General features: G+C 40.5%; 1 protein-coding gene across 1 annotated transcript in view; it reads right to left on the bottom strand.

Moving 5' to 3' along the window:
- Positions 1 to 21,205, bottom strand: part of DCC (DCC netrin 1 receptor) — a 566,817-nt gene that overhangs the window by 230,573 nt on the left and 315,039 nt on the right. The window contains exon 9 of the mRNA XM_054723604.1: positions 13,606 to 13,760. Within this exon, the coding sequence (XP_054579579.1) occupies positions 13,606 to 13,760 (155 nt within the window). The remainder of the gene's footprint in view (positions 1 to 13,605; positions 13,761 to 21,205) is intronic.

The raw sequence follows: 21,205 nt of genomic DNA, 5'->3' as shown, positions 1-21,205 counted from the left end.
GTAGAGACTGCTTTTATAAAAGAGTTCTGCAGCCATTTATCAGAGGAGAAGAAAGCAGCCATCTCTTTCAGACAGTCAAGTGAGTAGGTTTGTCTACATAATGACAGAAAGATCCTACCTTAAAAGATACCCTCTCTTTGGGAAAGAAAATTATTGTTTTTCTATTTCTAGGCTTCAAGGGATAAGAAACTGCCTTGGATAAACTGGCTCTTGGGGGGAGGGACTACAAGTTAAGGAAGAAATTGAGAACTCTATTCTCCAAGTCAGAGGTCTGGGCTACTCTGATGCAGGCAATGCCAAGTGATGCCAACTAATAAAGTTTTGGAGACAGACACTAACAATCCGGAGTGTGGCCTCCACAATCAGAGACCCTCGGTTCAAATCTAGAACCGTCCTCGTGCAGGCTATATGGCTGGGGTCAAGCTACTAAATACCTTTGAGTTTACGTTTTTCTTATCTTAAAAATGAGGTTAATATCAGTATCTATCTCATGGGTTTGTTGTGGAGATTAATGATAAATATTTGACAAATGACATCTGGCACTATGTAAATGCTCAATACATATTAACTAATTTCTACATGGTGCGAGGCCTTGTGAGAATTGACCAGAGAAGCAAGGAAACCTCTCTTAAAATTTACAGTCTCCTGCAATTCTTTTCTTTCATTTTCCATATACAGCCAGCGGCTTTTCAGGGACATCAGCTAGTCTCCAGATTTTGTGATCATCTATTTTTTTCTCTTCCCACCTAACTTAGCTCCTCTAAACCCACATTTTGGTCTTAGTAGAAATAATTGTCCCAATGGACAGAGAAGACTGTGCTAAGGCACTTTTCGTCAGAGCATTGTGCATGGATGTTGAAGAATTATGCTCCCTTTTGCTCTTGATGCCTGAAAAAGAGGCCCAAGATTAAAAAAAAAAACCTTCCGTAGCAGTGGCTGCAATAAAAATTCCAGGGACAATGAACCTGGGCACACATCTGACCTTGACAACATTGAAATTAATATTCACCGTGCGATGCCACTGACATTTATCACCGAGAAGCACCTTTAACACCCTTACACATACATGCGCGCATGGGGAAGATTGATAATCGCACGGGGCAGAAAACCTAGCTGTCCTCTATCTCTGAGAAACATCTAAAAGGCTCCCTGGCTCTCGACTGAACTACCCTGAGGATTAAGTTTATTTTATTTTCAGTATTCAAAAGATAAGAAGTTTATTAACCACATGGAAGATTTAGGCTTGTTCAGAGATAGCAGCAGGAAGACAAATAGACTTCAGCAGTTAATCATCTCAGGGAAGTTGGACAATGACTTTAAGTAAATCTGAACACAGGGACACTGGTGTGCGGCTCTGCATCCAAAGAATCCTTTCAGTCCTTAACTCCATCTGTCCTGTTTTTATTTTTTTAAAATATATTTTTATTGATTTTAGAGAAGAAGAGAAAGGGAGAGAGACACACACATCAATGATGGGAGAGAATTGTTGATCAGCTGCCTCTTGCATGGCCCCTACTGGGGACTAAGCCCACACCCAGGCATGTGCCCTTGACTGGAATTGAACCTGAGACCCTTCAGTCTGCAGGCTGACTCTCTATCTACTGAGCCAAACCAGCTAGGGCTGTTCTGCTTTTATTTTTATTGGTGCTATAAATTGTCAGACCACTAGGAAAAAAGATGTATTTGGTGTTCAAAGGCTATTGGTATTGATGTTGGGTAAATCTGCAGTAAAATAAATTAATTGTTAAATATAAATATATTTGATAATTCTTGCAGATAAATTTATTTACTCTATTTCAGCAACTCTGAATCTCAATATTCAATTGGCAATATCAATTTGATATCATATTAGCAACATCTGATATTTTTAATGTCTTCTTGACTGCCTTCTAGTTGGGTATAAGACATAAGGGTATACATTAAATCATCACTGTCAATATAAATATTGGTGAGCGACATAACATTCATATGTACTTTAAAATTTCTAGTAGCCACATTAAAAAAGTAAAAATTAAATAAATTTAATTTTAATAACATATATTTAACCAAATATATCTAAAATGTCATCTCTTCAAAACACAATCAATGTAAAAAAATTTTAATTAAATTTATTGGGGTGACATTGGTTAATAAATTATGTGGATTTCAGGTATACAATTCTAGAATAATAGTATATCAGCTGTATATTTTAGTGTATATTCACCACCCTAAGTCAGTCTCCTATCATCACTGTTATTTGCCTTTTATCCCCTTGTACTTCCCCCCATTCCTCCTTCCCTCTGGCAATCACCATACTGTTGTCTGTGTCCATGAATCTTTTCTTTCTTTGCTTATTTGTTAATGTAATATTTTACACTTAGCCTTTCATATCCAGTGTAGATTTTACACTAACAGCGCACCTCAATTTGGGCAAGACATATTTCAAGTGCTCAATACCAAACATTACATCTATAGGCAATGCTACCAGGAAAATTTAAGAATTCTTCAATTAGATTAGAGGAAAATTCAATATTTCTAAAGTTAGTGTAATTCAAAATTACTGTAAGAACATTAAATTATAAAGAAGAGATAGAACAAACCATATTCAAAGTGGTAAAATTAGCAAGATGTTGGCATAATCTAAGTCAGTGATATGTTAAATCTATTATTACATTGTTATTTGTGGTTAAATATTATATTAAATGATAAAACACCCCACTAGAAATAGCATCAATTTTCTCTGGGAGTCCTAAACATTTTTGAGAAGAGCTTAAACTGAACTATCAGTCAATTTCCCGCCCCCCACCTCCCCAAAATGGAAGTAATAATTATTATTAGGTAGTAGGAGAGGGCTTTGAATCAACACAGTAGACTGAGGGTTAAGATCAAGTAAGTGATTTATAACAAGGAGTTCAAGTTATGTGTCTAGCATGTTCCTTAGCACAACAGTTAGCACAACTCACTCAGACTGGCTGAAGCTCAATAATGTTGGGATTTTTTAAACCTTACCCTGGCATGGCTATACTTTCTTACCTAATAAGTATTTTAACTTACTAAAGAATTTTAACTTATTAAAGAATTGTTAAAAGGCAGTTAACTTTCAACTAATTATTTTTCCATTTTCCTGAAATAATCAAGGCTAATCTTAGTTTGAACATACACGTGTGCGTGCGTGCACACACACACACACACACTTTGTCACACTTCAGCATTGTGGTAGAAATGTTATGCTAGGTTGGAATCCCCACTCTCACACTATTATCTCCGTCCCATTTAATTTTGTCACATCTAAGGTAGGAGTTGGGTTGAGCCATATTTCTTGCTCCCAGGATATTAGACAGGTGCAGGGGATTGCTATGGCTGAAGTTGAAAGAGTTTAAGGTGATGCCACACAATTACTGCTTCAGGTTGTAGCTGTTAAAATCAGAGTCAAGGTGTTGCCATCAATGTCTGGGAGGAAGTGATTATGGGGTTTTTATCAACCGAAGGTCAAACAGTAAAAATCGGAGCGTGTGGTCGGTGTCAGTAAGAGCTCTCACTGAGCTTCTGCAAACTCTGTTATTCAAATGATTCCTTGGACTCCTTGGTTCCCTGAGGGTCACCTGAGCAGTGTGCAGCCCTTAATATTCAGAAAGTGCTCCGTCCCACAGCCTACAAGCCGGCATTAGAATCTCAAAAAGGAAAAAGATAGAAACATATAAAATATGATTTTTAAGGACTTTAGGGATGTTTCTTAATATTTCTCTGCTTCAGCAACAATTACTGAAATTATTTTAAAATGAAAAAGTTAGCTTCATAATAAAAAGTAAATATTTATTTTTATCATTATTTTTAAATTTTATAGTTTGCCTCAATATGATTACTTATCATCTTACTTTAACAATATGTCTGATTGGTAGGGTAGTATATGTACTAGTTTGAATAGTGTACCCACCCCCCCAAAAAAAATTCTATGTACTCAGAAAGATCTTTGCCTTTAATAAACTAAGATGAAGTCATATTGGATTAGCATTAAACCCAATATGATAGGTGTCTTTATTAAAACAGTGGATGAGACATATAAACAACTCTGAATTAGGACACTAGACATAGGCCTGCGGTTCCCAACCATGAACTAACCCATCCTATGATTTGCCTTAACCTCTCTGAATTCCAAGTTTATTCCTTTTCAAATTCAGTGACTTGAATCAACAATCACAAAAGTATGTGTGGATTCAACATTATTTTTCAGATATCATTTTGGCTTCTGGGTGTCCTGAGTTAATGGAGGATATAAGACCACAAGATGGGGAAAAGGGTAGTGAAAAGGGATGTTATGACTCCAAAGGCAAACTCTTCCTTAATTCTGCAGCCTTTGCTTAAGCCTGAACTAGGCTTCTGCCAGTAAAATTCTGATGCATCTCAGAGCCATAAAGTGATTCCTACTCTGGATCATCCCTGCACAGACATCCCATTGAACCCAGTCTCCTGTTTAATGAACACAGGCAAAGTACATACTGGAAAACAAGCTGATCTGAGCTGATACTTATCTTGGCACTACCTTGCCCATTTTGGAATGGTTCATTGGAAAATCTTGGCAGCTGGAAGACTGGGCTGCAGATCTGAGGCCTCCTTTAATCAATTCTCCTTTCTGTGGTGTTAGCCACATCACATTACATGTCACTGGCCTGCTGCAGGCTTTCTAAGAAGGTAACTGCTCTGTGATGAAGACACCTTTGAGTGTCTTCTGTGTATGGCACTGCGCATATCCCTGCCATGCATGCCTGAGGGGCATAGAGGGTACAGATGTTCTACAGTTTACAACATAGAAATTTGCCCATGTTTTCCAACAACCGCTCAGTTTGACACTATTAGAAGCTGAAAGGTGCATTGCATTGGCCATGGCCTAGCAGTTTGTGGCATTTGCTTTTAGTTTTATATTCAAAATATTGGGCACCTTATGTGAGCTCATTGTCTCACTAAATAAATAAAACCTGAATCTATTTAATACTTTAATCTAAAGTAAAAAAATAAAAGGAATAATTGATTTATCCCCTATAGCACTCCCCTCCCTCACCACACACCCTCCCAGACAGCTCCTTACTCAGTGTCTGACCCCAACAATGATCCCACAATTCACTCAGTTTCTGAGGCCTAAAATCAAGGAGTAAATATGGCCCTTGTCTTTTCTCCCACCCCACATCCAGCAGCAAGTCTAGTCCCCATTTTCCAAAGGTTTCCCGAATTCCACCAGTTCTCAATACCTCCACAAGTCCCACCAAAACTTGAGCGACGAACAACTCTTGACTAAACCACATTCACTTTCTCTGGAGTCTCCTTGCTTCCATTTGAGAAATGAACATTGGATGATGCCCCTGCCCCCTCCTGTGTAGACGCGGAGAAATGAATCCATGTTTCTTAGCATGGGTTGGAGGTTTTTCACAGCTGGGCCCTGCTGCCTGCTCACTCATGTTTCCACTCTTCCTCCTCCCCCATCTCCTGGGTCTTGGCTCTTGCTATTTGCTCTGCCTGCAATGTCTCTGCCCAAGATCTTTGAGGCATGCCTCCAAAATTCACTTAGAGATCCCCTTAAATGCCCCTCCTTCATAAAGACTTTCCTGATTTTCCCTTGTACAATCACCTCTATCCTCCTCATTCCATATCCCCTTATGCTGCTATATTCTTCTGCAGCATTTATTTTTGTTTATTGTACCTCTCTATCACTAGAATATAAACCCCTTGAGGATAAATACTTTGTCTTTATTTATTGCTAGGTTCCCAGTGCTGAGAAATATAGGATAGCCCACTGGGGAAACAAGGAATATTTGTGGAATGAATGAATGAATGACAAGATAAGGTTCAAAATTTGGAAAGTGAAAGGTGAACTTATGCAGACTAACATATTGACCAATGTGGTGAATTAGTCAAAGTAGGCTTTCTGCTCTTAGAAATCTTAAATAAAATCTTAAAGTAGAAATAGAAGAGCCTTATGAAATAGCCTAAAGAAGGAGAAAATTTCAAACACATGAAAAACGCAGAGACAGAAATGAATAAATTACCTGCAGTGTTAAGGAACAACACAAGTGCATGAGAAATAATTAGAATCCAGCAATGGAGGAATGAACAATTATAGGAGCTAGTATTTATTGAGGGCTGATAATGTACCAGAGAATACGCTAAGTATTTTACAGTAATTACCTCATTTAATCATCAGAATAAGCAGTTCAGAGTGTACTGTTGTGTCCCATTTTACAGATTTTCTCTTAGGCTTTCCAACATCCCTGAAAGATAGCTCCATTTTACATAGGACAACACTGTGATTTAGCAAAGCCAACTTATCCCAGCTAGCAGGTAAGTGAAAGAGGCAGAATTCAAATGCAGCCTGACTTCTGAGTCATTGTTGTTAATCCCCTTTCACTCTCCTCTCATTTGGAAGATCTGGAACACTGATTATGAGTGTAAGTAAGGTGGTAAGGGACAGGTCACCTGCACTGACCATGTCACCATGTTCTACGAGTTCCACCATTTGGCATATAGTTGATAAAAACCCTATTATCATTTCCTCTCAGACATTGATGGCAACCTCTGGACTCAGATTTCAAGAACTATGATCTGAAGCAGTAATTGTGTATTATCAAATTAAAATCTTTCAATTTCAACCCAGGGCAATCCCTGAACCTGTCAAGTGTTCTGTAATCTGAAATTCTGACCCAACTCAACTGCTTTATTAGATGTGATCTGGTTTTCCCAAGGTGGGAAGATTGGGTTGAGAGAGAGAAGAGTTTTCATAGAATAGGGAACATTATGCATTTATCTCCCTAGGTATCTTCCTACTAAACAGACATGATACTTTTATTAAAACAATATAATGATCCAGGAACATTGAAGTTAGAGGACGATAATTAAAGTCACATTATTGTCCTTTTGTATAGCACATGAGATTTACTACGTTACAGCATACAGAATATAATCTGCAGTTAAAAGAATCCATAAGATAACGACATGAGTTTTACTTAATTTTTTTGGGGTATTACATTAGGTTAGTCAACTATAAATTTCTTGATGTGATAGTTTAAAAATACACCATCATATTTCATAGTAAAACATACTGAAACATAAAAATGCAGTATCATATTTCATACTAAAACATATAAAGACCATGTACTCCTAACTTCAGGTTAAAATAAACAGAAAATCAATTTGATTCCACAGTATGATTCAGAACAATTTATCTACCCTATACATTTTCATCAAACATTTCACTGCTAATTTCTTTGACATTATCCTGTCCACCTTATATTACTTTCTATCTCCAACAGCTTATAGAAGCCTTGACACTTAGTAGGTGTTCAGTAAATGCCTATGGGTTGTTGCATAGGTATAAAAGGGCTCTCATGATGAGAGAATGCATCAATATATATGTGATCAAAATGCCCTATTCTCTTCCTGTCTTTATTCATCAGTCACCTTCACCAGCTTCCTGTAAAATCAGATGTAACTGAGAGAGTGCCCCAGGAAGGCTCAGCTCAGCTGTTTTGTCTTTGGAGAAGAGTTTGACTCGGCTGCCCGCGCTGGATGGTAATATCCCTGAAGATGCTCAAGCTCTCTTTCGATCTAATTCAGTTTAGCAAGCAGCCTACTTTCATTTTTATAGGGTATAATCAAAGTAGGCATTTAAGCCCCAAACAAAACTGCTATGGGTACCTCTATATCCCTGGCTAGAGAGCCATATTTCCTGAAAACTTCCCATTATTATGACACTTACATATCCTCTTTCTTTGTACTACCTGTTATCAGTGAGAAATAGTTTTTTTTTTCCTTTCTTTTAAAAAATATTGAATTTATTGGGGTGACATTGGTTAATGAAATAACACAGGTTTCAAGTGCATTAGCTTTTTTTACTTTCTATTTCTCATCAAGCAGACAGCTCCTCTGGATGTTTGGTGATACCACTGGAAGAAGCCTGAATTATGCTTGGTGCTTAAAAGAAACGAGAATAACTGTGAGAGAGCAGAAACTGAGGGAAACTGAACTTATGCTGTCCCACTACTTAACTCGAGCAACACGTGATCTTTGTCCTTCATCTTCGTGATTTGAAAGATCCTTTCTTTTTCTTTTTTAACTTGAAAAATATTTAAGGAACTTTACGTAACTAACCAGAGGATATGTTCAGATCCAGATTATCTGGTCTTTTTAAAAATAAATATTTTACATTAATTCAATGAATAACACACTTTTCAATATTCTCCGGGGACTCATCTGTTAAATATGTTTTAGTGAATTCTACTTAAAGTAATTTCCTGGAGAGTCAGGACATTATTTGACTTGTTTTATTCCCTCCTTTACTAGTACGGTGTCTGGATCACTTCTGTCCAATAGGACTTTCTCCAATGATGGACCCCTTCTCTTAGTTGTACAATATGGTAGGCAAGAGTCATATAGAAACGTCTGAAATGTGGCAAATAAGACTAACGAATCTTAATTTTAGTTTTCTACCTATTTAAATTTTAAGTGCTATTTAACAGCTGAAATGCCTCTAGTATGCTTGAGTAATTAAATTTTAAATTTAATTTTATTTCTGCACACTTAAATTTAAATAGATAAATGTGGCTTGTTAGTCCAAAACTTAGGTGGAATGTCAGTGCTTATCCTTATTTCTTTCTACTATTAACCTAAAGCCATGTACCAAATGACTGGACCATTGTTGATTGGTTCACGGTCAACTTTGCCACCATAGTCACCCCAAATATTCACTCAAATCTCCAGGCAGTGCAGGTAATAACTGGAAATCAGCTCAAGTGGTTAAAAAATGAGCTGGGCAGAACTGTACTTTACTTGATTTGCTTAATTTATAGAATCATGATGAAAAAAGTATAAATGATATTTAGTATATCTGCCACACATTAGGTACAGATCAGATTCTACCTGCATCTTCTAAGAAACCAGCTATTCACAAAAAGGCAATGCTGTGATACCTTTTATGGGACGGAGTGTTTTCTGATCACAAAACTTCCACATGCAGGTAGGGATAGAAAGATGTGCATTCGGTAAAATTAGAAAACAACCCAGTCTATAATAGCCTGCTAAATTATAGGGAGGAGATAATTAGGGGCAAAGTAATAAAAAAATATAAGTGGCTTATTATATAGCAATCAAGCCAGTTCTAAACTGTCAATAGGTATTATCTTAGCCTTTTTACCTTGGTGATTAGCCTGCTGAGTCACCACTGTGTTTGCAAGGGCAGGACAGTTGGAACTAAGTTTCCAGCAACCTTGCTAGGGGCAGGGGACTTCTACTGAGTGCCTACTAGTTGCAGCTAAGACTCAGGGGCTTCCCATTTCATCCCATCTCATGTCCACCTCCTGGCAGAAGGAGGAGTAAATAACATGTCCAATTTCAAGTTGAGAAAACTGGGGCCTCCAGGATTAAGGAACTTGCCCTAAGATACAAGGAGTACATTTTGGAGACATAATATTCAAAGACGTCTTAGTTCTCTCCATAACCACCATCACGTGAGAGCCCTGTTAGAACTGGAAAAAAATAATCCAGGGCTGGAGGAGCAAAGTAAACATGTCTATTCCTCTAGCTAATGTATTCTAAAGCCATTTGACTTAGGGGTGGCTTTCACGCATCTTTTCAGTGTAAAGAATAGAATGGACTAAGAATATTACTTACAACTCGGAAATATAAAAAGGTTTTGTGGATAATTGGGTTGTGGCCTAGCAAATAGGCTTCCCATTCTAACTCAAGCCTCCAGCCAGTATGTGGCCCATTTTTACATCGTTCGTGATAACACTGCCGTAACAGCATCTTAAAGGACCCCGCATAATAATTCAAAAATTCTCCACATGTGGTGTGAAAAGATTAGACAAGTCTTAAGCAGGCAGGGACTTAAATCCTGCTGATAATACACTGGAGAAATTATATGCCATAAAGGCAGGGGAGGTAGCAAGGGTTTAGCAAAAGGAAGATAGAATCAGGGCACACAAACCTTTCTATAAATCAAGGCGTTCTATTCTGGGTGATTATTTCATAAACTGGGTCTTGGGCTGTTGATCTCTTTAAATGATTATTACAAAATGCATGCGCTTTTGGAAAGAGCTACTGGCTGATTTGTATTTCAGACATATTTTCCATCAGTATTTATTTATTGAGAATATGGTTTTCATAATAGAGTTGATACTTTCAAATAATATGGAAAACTTGAATTCAATTTGTATAAAAGCTATGCAATTTTAGTGTACAATTACTACATCATATTGGGGAAAACAGTGATAAAAGGAGCCACCAAATGCATACCCAGACGAGAGCCATTTTCAAAAGATAAGATCATTTTGTCAGGGAGAGAAATAATGATGGAAATGTGCCCCCATTCCTCTTGCCTCTAAATTCTGTTATTCTAGCTAAATAACAAAATCAGCCTTTGCACTTCTTCTAAAAACACAGAAAGAAGTTGAGAGAGTTCTAGAGAGAGGGGGGAGGGGAATATAGAGAAAGGAGGAGAGAGAGAGAGAGAGAAGGAGGAGAAGAAAAAAGGAGAAGAGGAGAAGGGAGGGGCCAATAGGAAATAAACACTGGGTCTCTAGAATGTTCCATCTCCATCAGCAATTGGTGCAGGATTGAGCAGGCTTGGAGAAAATGAAGTGTTCCTTATGCTAGAAATATTTTTAAGTCACCAAAATGGCACTTTGTGTTAACAATAGAAGATAAAATACACATGCAATACCTATTAATCGTGACCATATAATTTATCCTAACGTCTATAATAATACAGCAAGAGAGCTGCACAGTACTCTTACTCAACATGAATTGGAGGAGTTGGCTGTTTTTGAAGGTGTAAAGGATACTCTAATGTACTGTTTGGGCAGAATTGTTCCTATCTACCTGTTTACTCGGCAAGAGAAGAATTTTCCAATGGCAATTCTCACTGAAGTAGAATCAGGTCACCGTGCAAATGAACAATGGCTGCAAAGGAAAGAATTCTTACTCCATCCACAGTGGTACAGACAGAGATGATTTAATAATACAATGCTGGGGTGAAAGGCCAAAATATAGTGAGCATTCTAAGGCCATTATCACTGTCCTTAATGAAAACAATTCAAGGCCCCTTCATGCTTCTAAGGCAGGATTCTCCATTTTCATTTTTCTGGAGGAAAGATAACTTACATAAGACAACACTACCAATGAGCCCCGTATTTTATTCAGCCAGGCATGTAGTTTCTATTTTGTGCCTTATCATCATTTATGCTAATTTTTTAAGCAAAGTAAATGCTGACAGAGACCAGCGCCCAGTGGAGTCCTCTGCACAGATTCTCACACTGTGTTTTAAATGAGGAGGAATGGATGATATACCATGACTGAGGCAGCTGTCTTTGTAATAAAGTGATTATTAGAGGAGGTGGGCATGATATGATTTAGGCATAAAAAAGGAATTAGATACTATGCCTCAGCCATCACAAGTAATGGGCCCACAGCTCTTCTATGCCTCAGTTGGTAATATTTCATTTAACATCTTCTTACAAGTTTCCTTACTTTAGTTGTTTTGTTATTGTTACATATTTAGAATATTTGCTTCCCCAAGAAGCTGCTGATATCCATTAGTGCTGTTGATTCATTACATACATATGTGTGTGTGTGTTAATGTGCCTCAGACAGCATGGGACAGTATTAGGAACATACTAGATGTTCATTAATGTAATTATAATGATTTATGCCATTGTTTTCCTTTTATAAAGCTAAGTGTGATACAAATAATCACTGACAGATTTAAAAAAAAATAAGAATACAAAAATGGCAGAAAATAAAATAAAATAAAATAAAATAAAGCATTAAAATTGGTCACTGCCAAAACAGAAAATACTTTCTTGTCCTTTGTCATGGAAATTAGGCATAAAAAGTGAGTTTAAAAACACAACAAAAAAACACACACTGCTGTTAACTGATTTCCTAAACTGGATTCTTAGAAACTGGTACTTATAGAAAAAAAAATAATGTTGCTCAGTATTAGAAAGCAAGGCTGACTACTTAGGATTTTTATCAGAAATGTATTAATGGCCAGTCAGCCCTGAAAAGTATGCTAAAACAATTCTAGGCATACCATTCTGGATTAGGAAGTAAAGAATCAGAGAAACTGGGTCTTTTGAAAATGAACATGCTTTTAAGTTCTACCACTAGAAAACTAGACACAATTTTTCTTTAGAAAATTTTGATGGGTTTTTAAACAGTCTCTCTGTAGACAACATAGCATATACCATTTTTGAAAATGTATATTTTGACCTAATTCTTTTTATTTAACTTTATAGATTGAAAATAGCAAATATTTATAAAAGTTAATGATTCCATATAGTATATGATTTATGAAGAGTAAGTCAATAAAGAAATCGATGACACAAATGGTATGTTAGCAGAGACACCGCGAAGTGGAAATTGACATTAACTAGGGATTTAAATTCAAACAGCCAACAAAACAAAACATTTTTAAGAACAGAAACCTGGGAGGGGGACCAACTTTATGAGTACATGACCAGAGAAATTGCACGAGGACCCGAGGTCAAAGGAGTCACGTCTGGAGTGTGATTTCATGTCTTGCTGCAGCGTCTTAGTCCTGCAAATTACTTAGAGAGTTCTGCCTGCAACTCTGCATTCCCTAAATATTGTCTGCAACCTGTACATCATTATGGCTTTAAAGATGCTACCTGGGGTTTTATTTCTGTGAGGCAAATATTTCTAAGACCTGTGCTGCTGGCCCACCCCTCTCCCACCCCCCAATTTGTTCCCATCTTGTCTTTGTAGCGGTCACCAAGTGGAAGGAAGAATGGCGATGCTGCCAAATGTAGAGCAGGAGGCCAGCACCCAGACGACATATCTGAGTGCACCTGCTCTCTCTTCTTCAACATTTTAAGTTTCAAATGAAATAAGGCTGGCGAACTGCTCATCACTCATCAATCTTTTCAAAATGACACTAGAAATTTAGTAGAGATCGACATTTTGCAAGATCAGAAGTATCTTTCAAAGGTACGGCTTGGGGGCTGTTCCTTCATAAAGGTAGAGATCACTGAATTATAAGTTGGCCAAAGAACACTGAGCTGCTTCACCCTGTGATCACGCAGCTCAGTAGAGTGGTTTGTTAGCAGACAGTGTGATTGCACCACAGGGACCGTCTCTGTACATTTCTTGAGTCGTGATTCCTACTTGGGAGCTACTTGAGGGCATTGGGTGCATTGTTTAAGTTCTTTACTAAGTCCCTGCATTGAGAAGTCCTTTGCCATCGTTATTTTACCTTTGATGCTCCATTCTCATAGACAAACTTGGGAAATCTGAAAAAGTCAATGGAGGAGGCTGAAACCCCATGTTGACTATGCAGTACTGGCAGGTAGAGTAAGTTACTCCCTCACATAGGAAGTAAATACATAGACTGTATGGAAGGATTAGTCCTTTGTAGTTGTTAATTTGCCGGTAAAGAGACATGGCCCAAGTGGGGAGGCCATTTTGTTAACAGTGATTTTACCTTTAAAAATCCTTGAGTTAAATACATTGCTTCAAACATCTTCCTTCCATTTTCTCAAGAAATTTCTATGAAAGTATTCAAGGATATGGCTGGAGAAGATAAACACTTTCTAAAGGCCACCCTTCCCTTCTCATACTCACACTCAGGCTGAGTGGCCACTTTGATGGGTTGCGAACTCTCCCCCGGCCCCCACTCATTGTAGGCCACCACGCGGAAGGTGTACATGGCTTCTGGCTTCAGGTTCCCCACCGTGAGCTGAAGGGACCCAGGCTGGGTCGTATTCAATGCTCGTTCCCTGGGAAATCAAAGTTATAGGGAAAGATTATTCCAACACCCCTACTTTTAGCCCAAACCTTACTTAATGTTCAAGAGTAGTGAGGTAGAAAAAAGGTTGCTTCCTTACTTAATGTTGACTCTAGGACATAATCCAAGACCTCTGAGACGTACTATGGGAAACAAACTGAGGGACTACAAGTGAATGTTGCAGGATGACTGGGGAGTTCAAGTTTATGCCATTTCCATGAAACTTGAATATTAAAGTATTTTCCCTTCGACACTTTATAAATTTGAATTTAAACCTTATGACACAGAGCTATTAAAATAAGAAGAAACATCTGGAATGCATTTCATAAGCTTCCAGCTAATGACAGAAAATCAAGGTTTCAATTATTCCACAAATTGGTCTTTGCCAGTAATGCCCACAAATGCATTTCTGCATTTCCTTTCATTGTACACAAGGAAAAGGCAGATGCTAAGTGTTGATGTGTGTGGAGCGTGAGCTCCTGTGGTTACGTTAAGAGCAATTAGTAAATGGAAGTGGGTCCCCTTCTGTGCAGAAACAACAACACGTTTCCTTGCCTTGTTCTTCAAGCACTGCCTACAGGTGTCCAACTCATTTCCCAATTAAAACTTCCTCAATGGTTCCCAACAAATGAATCAATCTGCTGATCATGCTGGGATTTACATACTTAAGAGAAAACAAACCCTATGGACATGTGCTGATATGTGAGAAACAAGAACTACTAAACTACTCTTTAAAGACACACATGATTTTAGACCTTTATACCCTCATTGGCTTCATATAATTGATTGACTGGGTGAAGAGGAAAATCCTTCTAACCTACTCAATTGTTTCTTAACATTTATATTTATAGATAATATCTCTTATCTCTCCATGAAATTATATGTAGGTTTTAATTTTGCCAATTTGGTTTATTTGGTTTTGGGAGATATGTAGAATGAAACTTATTATTTTTTTCTGCCAGGGAAAGTTAGGCTAACAAAAAGAGAAAGACAAAATTTGAAGGAAATGAATGGTGATTTCTGGGCATATATATTAACTCTAAAATCACTTTGACTGACACAGCAGAGACTGGCTGGCTCATCCTCAACCCATTTCTTCTTCATGGACTCTACTTCCCAGCCCTCCTGAAGTCTAAATGAGGCCATGTGACTGAGTCTAACCAATGGGTTTGAGTGTGTGTGATGTGTGCTGACTCTAAGGCTGGCCTAGAAAAACTACACATACAGGATGGGCAAAAGTAGGTTTATAATTGTTCATATGGGGAATAATACAATAATTAATAAATGATAAACTATAATAATAAAAACATAATATGCTAATTAGACCGGACAGTGAACGACCTTCTGGATGTCATTCCTGATGAAGCCATGGTGGCAGGGCCAAGGCTGAGGTGGTTAGGGGCGATCAGGCAGGCAGACAAAGTGGTTAGGGATGATAAGGCAGGCAGGCGAGCGGTTAGGGCAATCAGGCAGGCAGATGAGCAATTAGGGGTGATCAGGCAGTCAGGCAGAGGCTTTAGGGGTAATCAGGCTGGCATGTAAATGGTTAGGAATGATCAGGCAGGCAGGTGAGTGGTTAGGGGTGGTGAGGCAGGCAGGCAGAGTGGTTAAGGGTGATCAGGCAGGCAGGCAGGTGAGCAGTTAGGAGCCAGCTGGTCCCAGATTGCGAGAGGGATGTCCGACTGCTGGTTTAGGCCCAATCCCGCAGGGATCCCTGTAGGATTAGGCCTAAACCAGCAGTTGGACATCCCCCGAGGGGTCCCAAATTGCAAGAGGGTGCAGACTAGGCTGAGCCTCCCTTCAGCCCCCGTGCATGAATTTCATGCACTGGGCCTCTAGTATGAGAATAATCTGTGTGTTTCACATACTCACAACTGTAAACCTACATTTGCCCTCCCTGTATGGCTTCCTTCATGTTCTCTTCCTACAGCTGTGAGCTTGAGGCAGGTAAGCATGGTGAGCTAGAAAGCCATATACTAATGATGGAGGAAGCAAAGTTTGCACAAATTCTGGAGAAGAGCTGGGAGAAGAACTGTCTTCACTCACGAATATCATTTTTCTATTTTATAGAATCAAATAGCTTTGAGCCATTATTTGTTAGAGCAGTTAGCATTATTTTATCCACTACTGCTAGTACATTAAAATATGCACTCTGGGTCATTACCAGGGGTTATGGGGAGGGAGAAATGATGAGTACAAAGTTTCAATTGAGGGAGATAATAAACTTCTGGAGATATAGGGTGGTAATAGTTGCACAAAAATGTGAATGAATTTAATGCCAGAGAACTCTGTACTGAAAATCATTAAAACTGTAAACGTTATGTCATGTAGATTTTACCACAAAGAAAAAAAACAATACACACATCTTGTATGAATCTGAATGCAGCCCAAGGTTATTTTTAAAAATATGTTTTTATTGATTTTTAGAGAGAGAGGAAAGGAGAGGGAGAGAGAGAGAAAAACATCAATCAGTTGCCTCCTGAACACCTCCTACTAGGCATCTAGCTCACAACCCAGGCATGTGCTTTGACTGGGAATCAAACCGGCAACATCTAGAGCAACCAACTGAGCCACACCGGCCAGGACTATATATTTCTTTAGGACTGCTGTGTTAAGTTGCTTTAAGGATGAATTGTGACATAGTGGGAGAGGACTTGTGACTGTTTGGGATTCAATATTACTCTAAAGTAGGTCAGAGTAAAATCATCAAATCATGGTTCACGTGTCACATGTCACACTGCTCTCTTCTACCAGACCAAAGTTATTTAGGACAATATGTTTCTTTATCAATGGAAATCCTCCCAATCAGATTGTATGCCTTGTGGATGTGAATTTTTGCATCTTATTTATTTTCCTTCAGTGGAATAAATTTTATATACATTGTCTAATATAGTCCTTTTATATAGACAGGGTGGTTTAATTACTGTTATTTTACAGATGGGAAAGAAGAGTTAGAGAAATATCCTCCCCTGCCCCCAAGGACTCGCAGTTAATGGATATGAGAGAATGAAAGCTCTGGCTTCCTCCTCTAAGCCCAGTATTGGTATCATTCCACAGCAGTGGCAAAAGGAGGGGCCTGTTTGGATCAGGGGCGCTTTGGGCAGAAGCATGAGACCCTAAAGGGGAAGAAGGCACACTGGGCATTTGGAATCCTCTGTGAGGATGAATCAGTCTATCATCTGTTGTGGGTCATTTCCTCTTTTCTAGACCTTCAAGCAACACAGTTGCCATTGAAGGTCAGATTTTCATACCAAACTTCTTGGCTATCTATAAGAAAAGACAGCTCTCAGAATTGACTTTATTTTCATAACTACTCAATAATTTAGATGAAATAGCTGTGTTCCGGGACATGCTGGCAAAACCCTTTGAACAGGCAGTCTTCAAAGGAAAAAAAGAGGCCAGAAAATTTGGGTATGCACAGGAAAAATGTCCACAATCATAGAACGAAAACATCACTCACATACCAGAGGGGATACTGGACTTCATTACAACAAAGGGCGTGTTAGGTGTCCTCCGTCTCCATCAGCCTCCCCAAATATCCCGAATTAACAATAGTCATGAGAAAAAGGGTATTCCCTCAGACGGACCATGGGTCCTCTCTCAATGTTACAGAAAGTGTGAACAAAGGGTCTTTAGAAAGTACTTCTTTGGGAGTGATCTGTAAGAATACAATGTAAGCCAGTACAATCTGCTTTAGAGACACATGGCTTCGGAGACAGCTTCATGGGCCCTCCTCTAACCACAGGCGATTCCTGCCCTAGATTGTCCACTAGTTTCTTCAATGTGGGCTCTTAATTTTAAATAATGATTTAACTGTATGTGGTTTTTTTTTTTTTTTTCTTCAGAGCTCTACTTATCACATCAAAATGGGGTGGGAGCAAAATGCTACGCAGACTGCAGAGTGGATTCAGGAGACTTCATCGGGGGTTGTTTGGGCTTCCTCATGAACTTACCTCAGCCTCAGGTTGCTTGGATGCTAATTGTTGCCATAAAAATATTTTCCTCAGAGCGCTTCTAAAGAATAAATGCAAACCATCTCAAGTAGCAGGAGTGGTGCCTGGTACTCCCCATGGAGTGTTCTCCATATGGTAGTTAGTGCTGTTATTTTTATTACTACTACAAAACATAACCATAACCTCAGAAGAAAGGAAGTGCTCTTGAGTCCAAGAAGAGAACTTTTCCACAAAATATTCAGCTATAGGACTATGAGGAAATGAACTAATACGAGGTACAATCATCATTTTAAAAAAGGAAAATAAACAGATTGAACTGAGCTATGGGCCTGCCCCATTATTTAAAAAAATGTTCTGTCAGATAAATTCTGCTTGCAGAGATAAGTTAAAAAATTTTTTTAAAAATGTGGCCAGAGGTATTGAAAAGGTTCCAGTAATGAAAATAGTAATATTTTTAAAAGGTAGAGGTTTAGTTGACAGCAACCAAGGAGTAGATGGCCCTGTCCTATGTGATGTCCGCGCTAGTGTCGGGGTTTGCTGCCAGGCTGCTCTGATGCTTCCATGGTCCTACTGGAGGGACATCAAACGCTGACGAGATACCAATGCATTCTGGGAAAATGGCACCTGCAGCCACCTGGCCTTTCCCAGAGTTGCCCAGTTACAAGCCCCGAAGATTCACAGGAGGCACCTGATCCCCCCCCCCCCATTCCCCATCAGGCTTTCATATCTGAAAGCAAAACCTCGCAAGTCATTTCCCAACAAGTAAGTGCAACCTGAGTCCGGGAAGGCAGCTCAGTGCTCTGTCTCTAGCCCACACCGAGCAGTGCCAGCCCCTGCAGCGGGCCACACCGGGCAGTGCCAGCCCCTGCAGCGGGCCCACACCGGGCAGTGCCAGCCCCTGCAGCGGGCCCACACCGGGCAGTGCCAGCCCTGCAGCGGGCCACACCGGGCAGTGCCAGCCCCGCAGCAGGCCCATACCGGGCAGTGCCAGCCCCTGCAGCGGGCCCACACCAGGCAGTGCCAGCCCCTGCAGCGGGCCCACACCAGGCAGTGCCAGCCCCTGCAGCGGGCCCACACCGGGCAGTGCCAGCCCCTGCAGCGGGCCACACCGGGCAGTGCCAGCCCCTGCAGCGGGCCCACACCGGGCAGTGCCAGCCCCTGCAGCGGGCCCACACCGGGCAGTGCCAGCCCTGCAGCGGGCCCACACCGGGCAGTGCCAGCCCCGCAGCGGGCCACACAGCACGCACGTCTACGCAGCGAGGCTTTAGGTTTCCCTGCTCGCTCCAGGCCAGGCCTCTCTATAAATGGGCAGATAAGTGCAAGAGGTTCTGAAGAACAAAGAACAGGGGATGGTAAGACTTCGCCCAATTACGGTGTTCGGTGTCCTGCCTGTCACTGTCATTGCCCTGACAGCCCCGGGCTTTGCCGCTTCTCGGGACGTTCTCTCCGATGGCTCTGAGACGTGATGACCCTTCACATGCGCAGAGCTCAGGGTCACGGTGTCTACTGTCAGACAAAACTTCATCACTCCACTCCTTCCCCCCACTCCGAGTTAGCAGTGTGGGGTTCAGGCAAGTTCAAGGTAAATTGACTGAGGTAAAGGGAGTAGGTCACCTGAGCTTTCTAGAATCCATTCATATGAAATTCATTCCTTGAAAATCCACAGAGAGTGCAAATGCACAACTCGGTCCCCTCCCGCCGGCTGAAAAGCTGCAGGCAGCCTGCCCGCCGGCACCTGCACACCGAGACCAAGAGGCGGCCCTCTGCAGGCACTCTGCCCCGTGCTGGGCGCTGGGGTTCCGTGGCTGAGGCTCTTTGGGAAAGAACGGCTACGCTCTAAAAGCACACGCTTGACCCAGTCACAGTATCGCTGCTGCTTTTCTGAGCTCAGCCCGTGAGTCCTGACCCTCTGAAGTCTCGAAGAGAAACAGGTGGCAGGAATGTGAACTTGCATGAGTTGCATGGAGACCTGACCCCGGTTGGGCTCCAGTCTCCTGCGCCTGGAACCGGCCCTGCTCTGGTTTGTACTCACAACGCATTGCCTTCGGACAGCTTTTCCTGATGCTTCTTCCCTGGCTTCCCAGCTCTTCTATCTGCCATTTCAGGGATTCTCTTCCAACATACACACGCGGTCATCTCCATGCCCACACCTTGAGCGTATTAATTATTATCATCCGATGGTGAATGCAACCTCAGCCCCTTGGGACAAGAGCCAAAGACCTTCAAGCCGTGGGCTGACCCTTTTCACACTCACCGGCAGTCACCAAGCCTCACAACACCAGATCACGTCCTCGCTCCTCTGTCCTTGTCATCCTGTCTCGCATCAGTTCTGTTCTGTTTCGTTCAGATTTTCCTGGAGTTGCCTACTCCTGACTCGCAGTGCTTTCTGGGTTTGGCAAAAGCTTGTTCATTCTTCAAATCCAATTCAAATGACATATCTTGGCTGTAGATTCCTACCATTATGTCCTCTGATTCCAGCGCATTGCATGTTCTCTCCTTTGTGCTTTCGCTGCTATTGGTTTGCACGTCTACTCTAGCACATACCCCACTGCATGAATAGACACATCTGTCGCCCTGACTCAATTGTGAATTATTTTAGAAGAGAAGCCACTTTCCATTTGTATTTTATTGACACTCAGCATATATACCCACTGGGTCTAAAGAATGGCAATGTTGCCCTAACCGGTTTGGCTCAGTGGATAGAGCGTCGGCCTGCGGGCTGAAGGGTCTCAAGTTCGATGCTGGTCAAGGGCATGTACCTTGGTTGCGGGCACATCCCCGGTAGAGGGTGTGCAGGAGGCAGCTGGTCAATGTTTCTCTCTCATCGATGTTTCTAACTCTCTATCCCTCTCCCTTCCTCTCTGTAAAAAATCAATAAAATATATTTAAAAGAAAAGAATGGCAATGTTGCTGGTGTTCACAATTTTTTTAATTGAATGCATATATAAATGGGAAAATTTTAACAGAAGAATTGCAAGGTATCTCCACAGCGTGTGATCGCATAAATGCTCACAGAACTGGATTCTATCCATGCTCCATCCTAACTTAGTCCCACGGGTGGCCTTCGCATGCGCACCACCTTCCTGTGTTTCGCTTTCATTATGTGAAAACTGAGAGCGTGGAATCTACTCAAAGAAGTCTTTCCAATCCAATATCCTTCATGGGCAGAAAAAATCACCTGTGTGCTTTTTTTTTTTTTTAGCTGAATCCAGCACTTCTGTATTTACATTTCAGAAGTAAACAGAGATTAAAGATTAAGCATGATACTGTTCTTAGTGGGTCATTTGTAACATGTCTCTAGCACACATTCTAAGGAAACACATGCTGTTTTGCCTAAGTGTACCAGGGTGTTAACACTTGTTACAGCTGTGAGGTGAGCACAGATGCTGCCTTGATGTAGAAAACGCCTAATTAGTTGCTTCCAGGGACAAGAATTATATTTTGTCCCTTTGTCAGGAATGAGCTCTGTTATTTTTAATGGAGA

The sequence above is a fragment of the Eptesicus fuscus genome, chromosome 12, assembly GCF_027574615.1.
Source record: "Eptesicus fuscus isolate TK198812 chromosome 12, DD_ASM_mEF_20220401, whole genome shotgun sequence".
Classification (NCBI taxonomy): Eukaryota; Metazoa; Chordata; class Mammalia; order Chiroptera; family Vespertilionidae; genus Eptesicus; species Eptesicus fuscus.
Note: the sequence above shows the minus strand (reverse complement) of the source record. Positions and strands in the feature narration are given on the sequence as shown.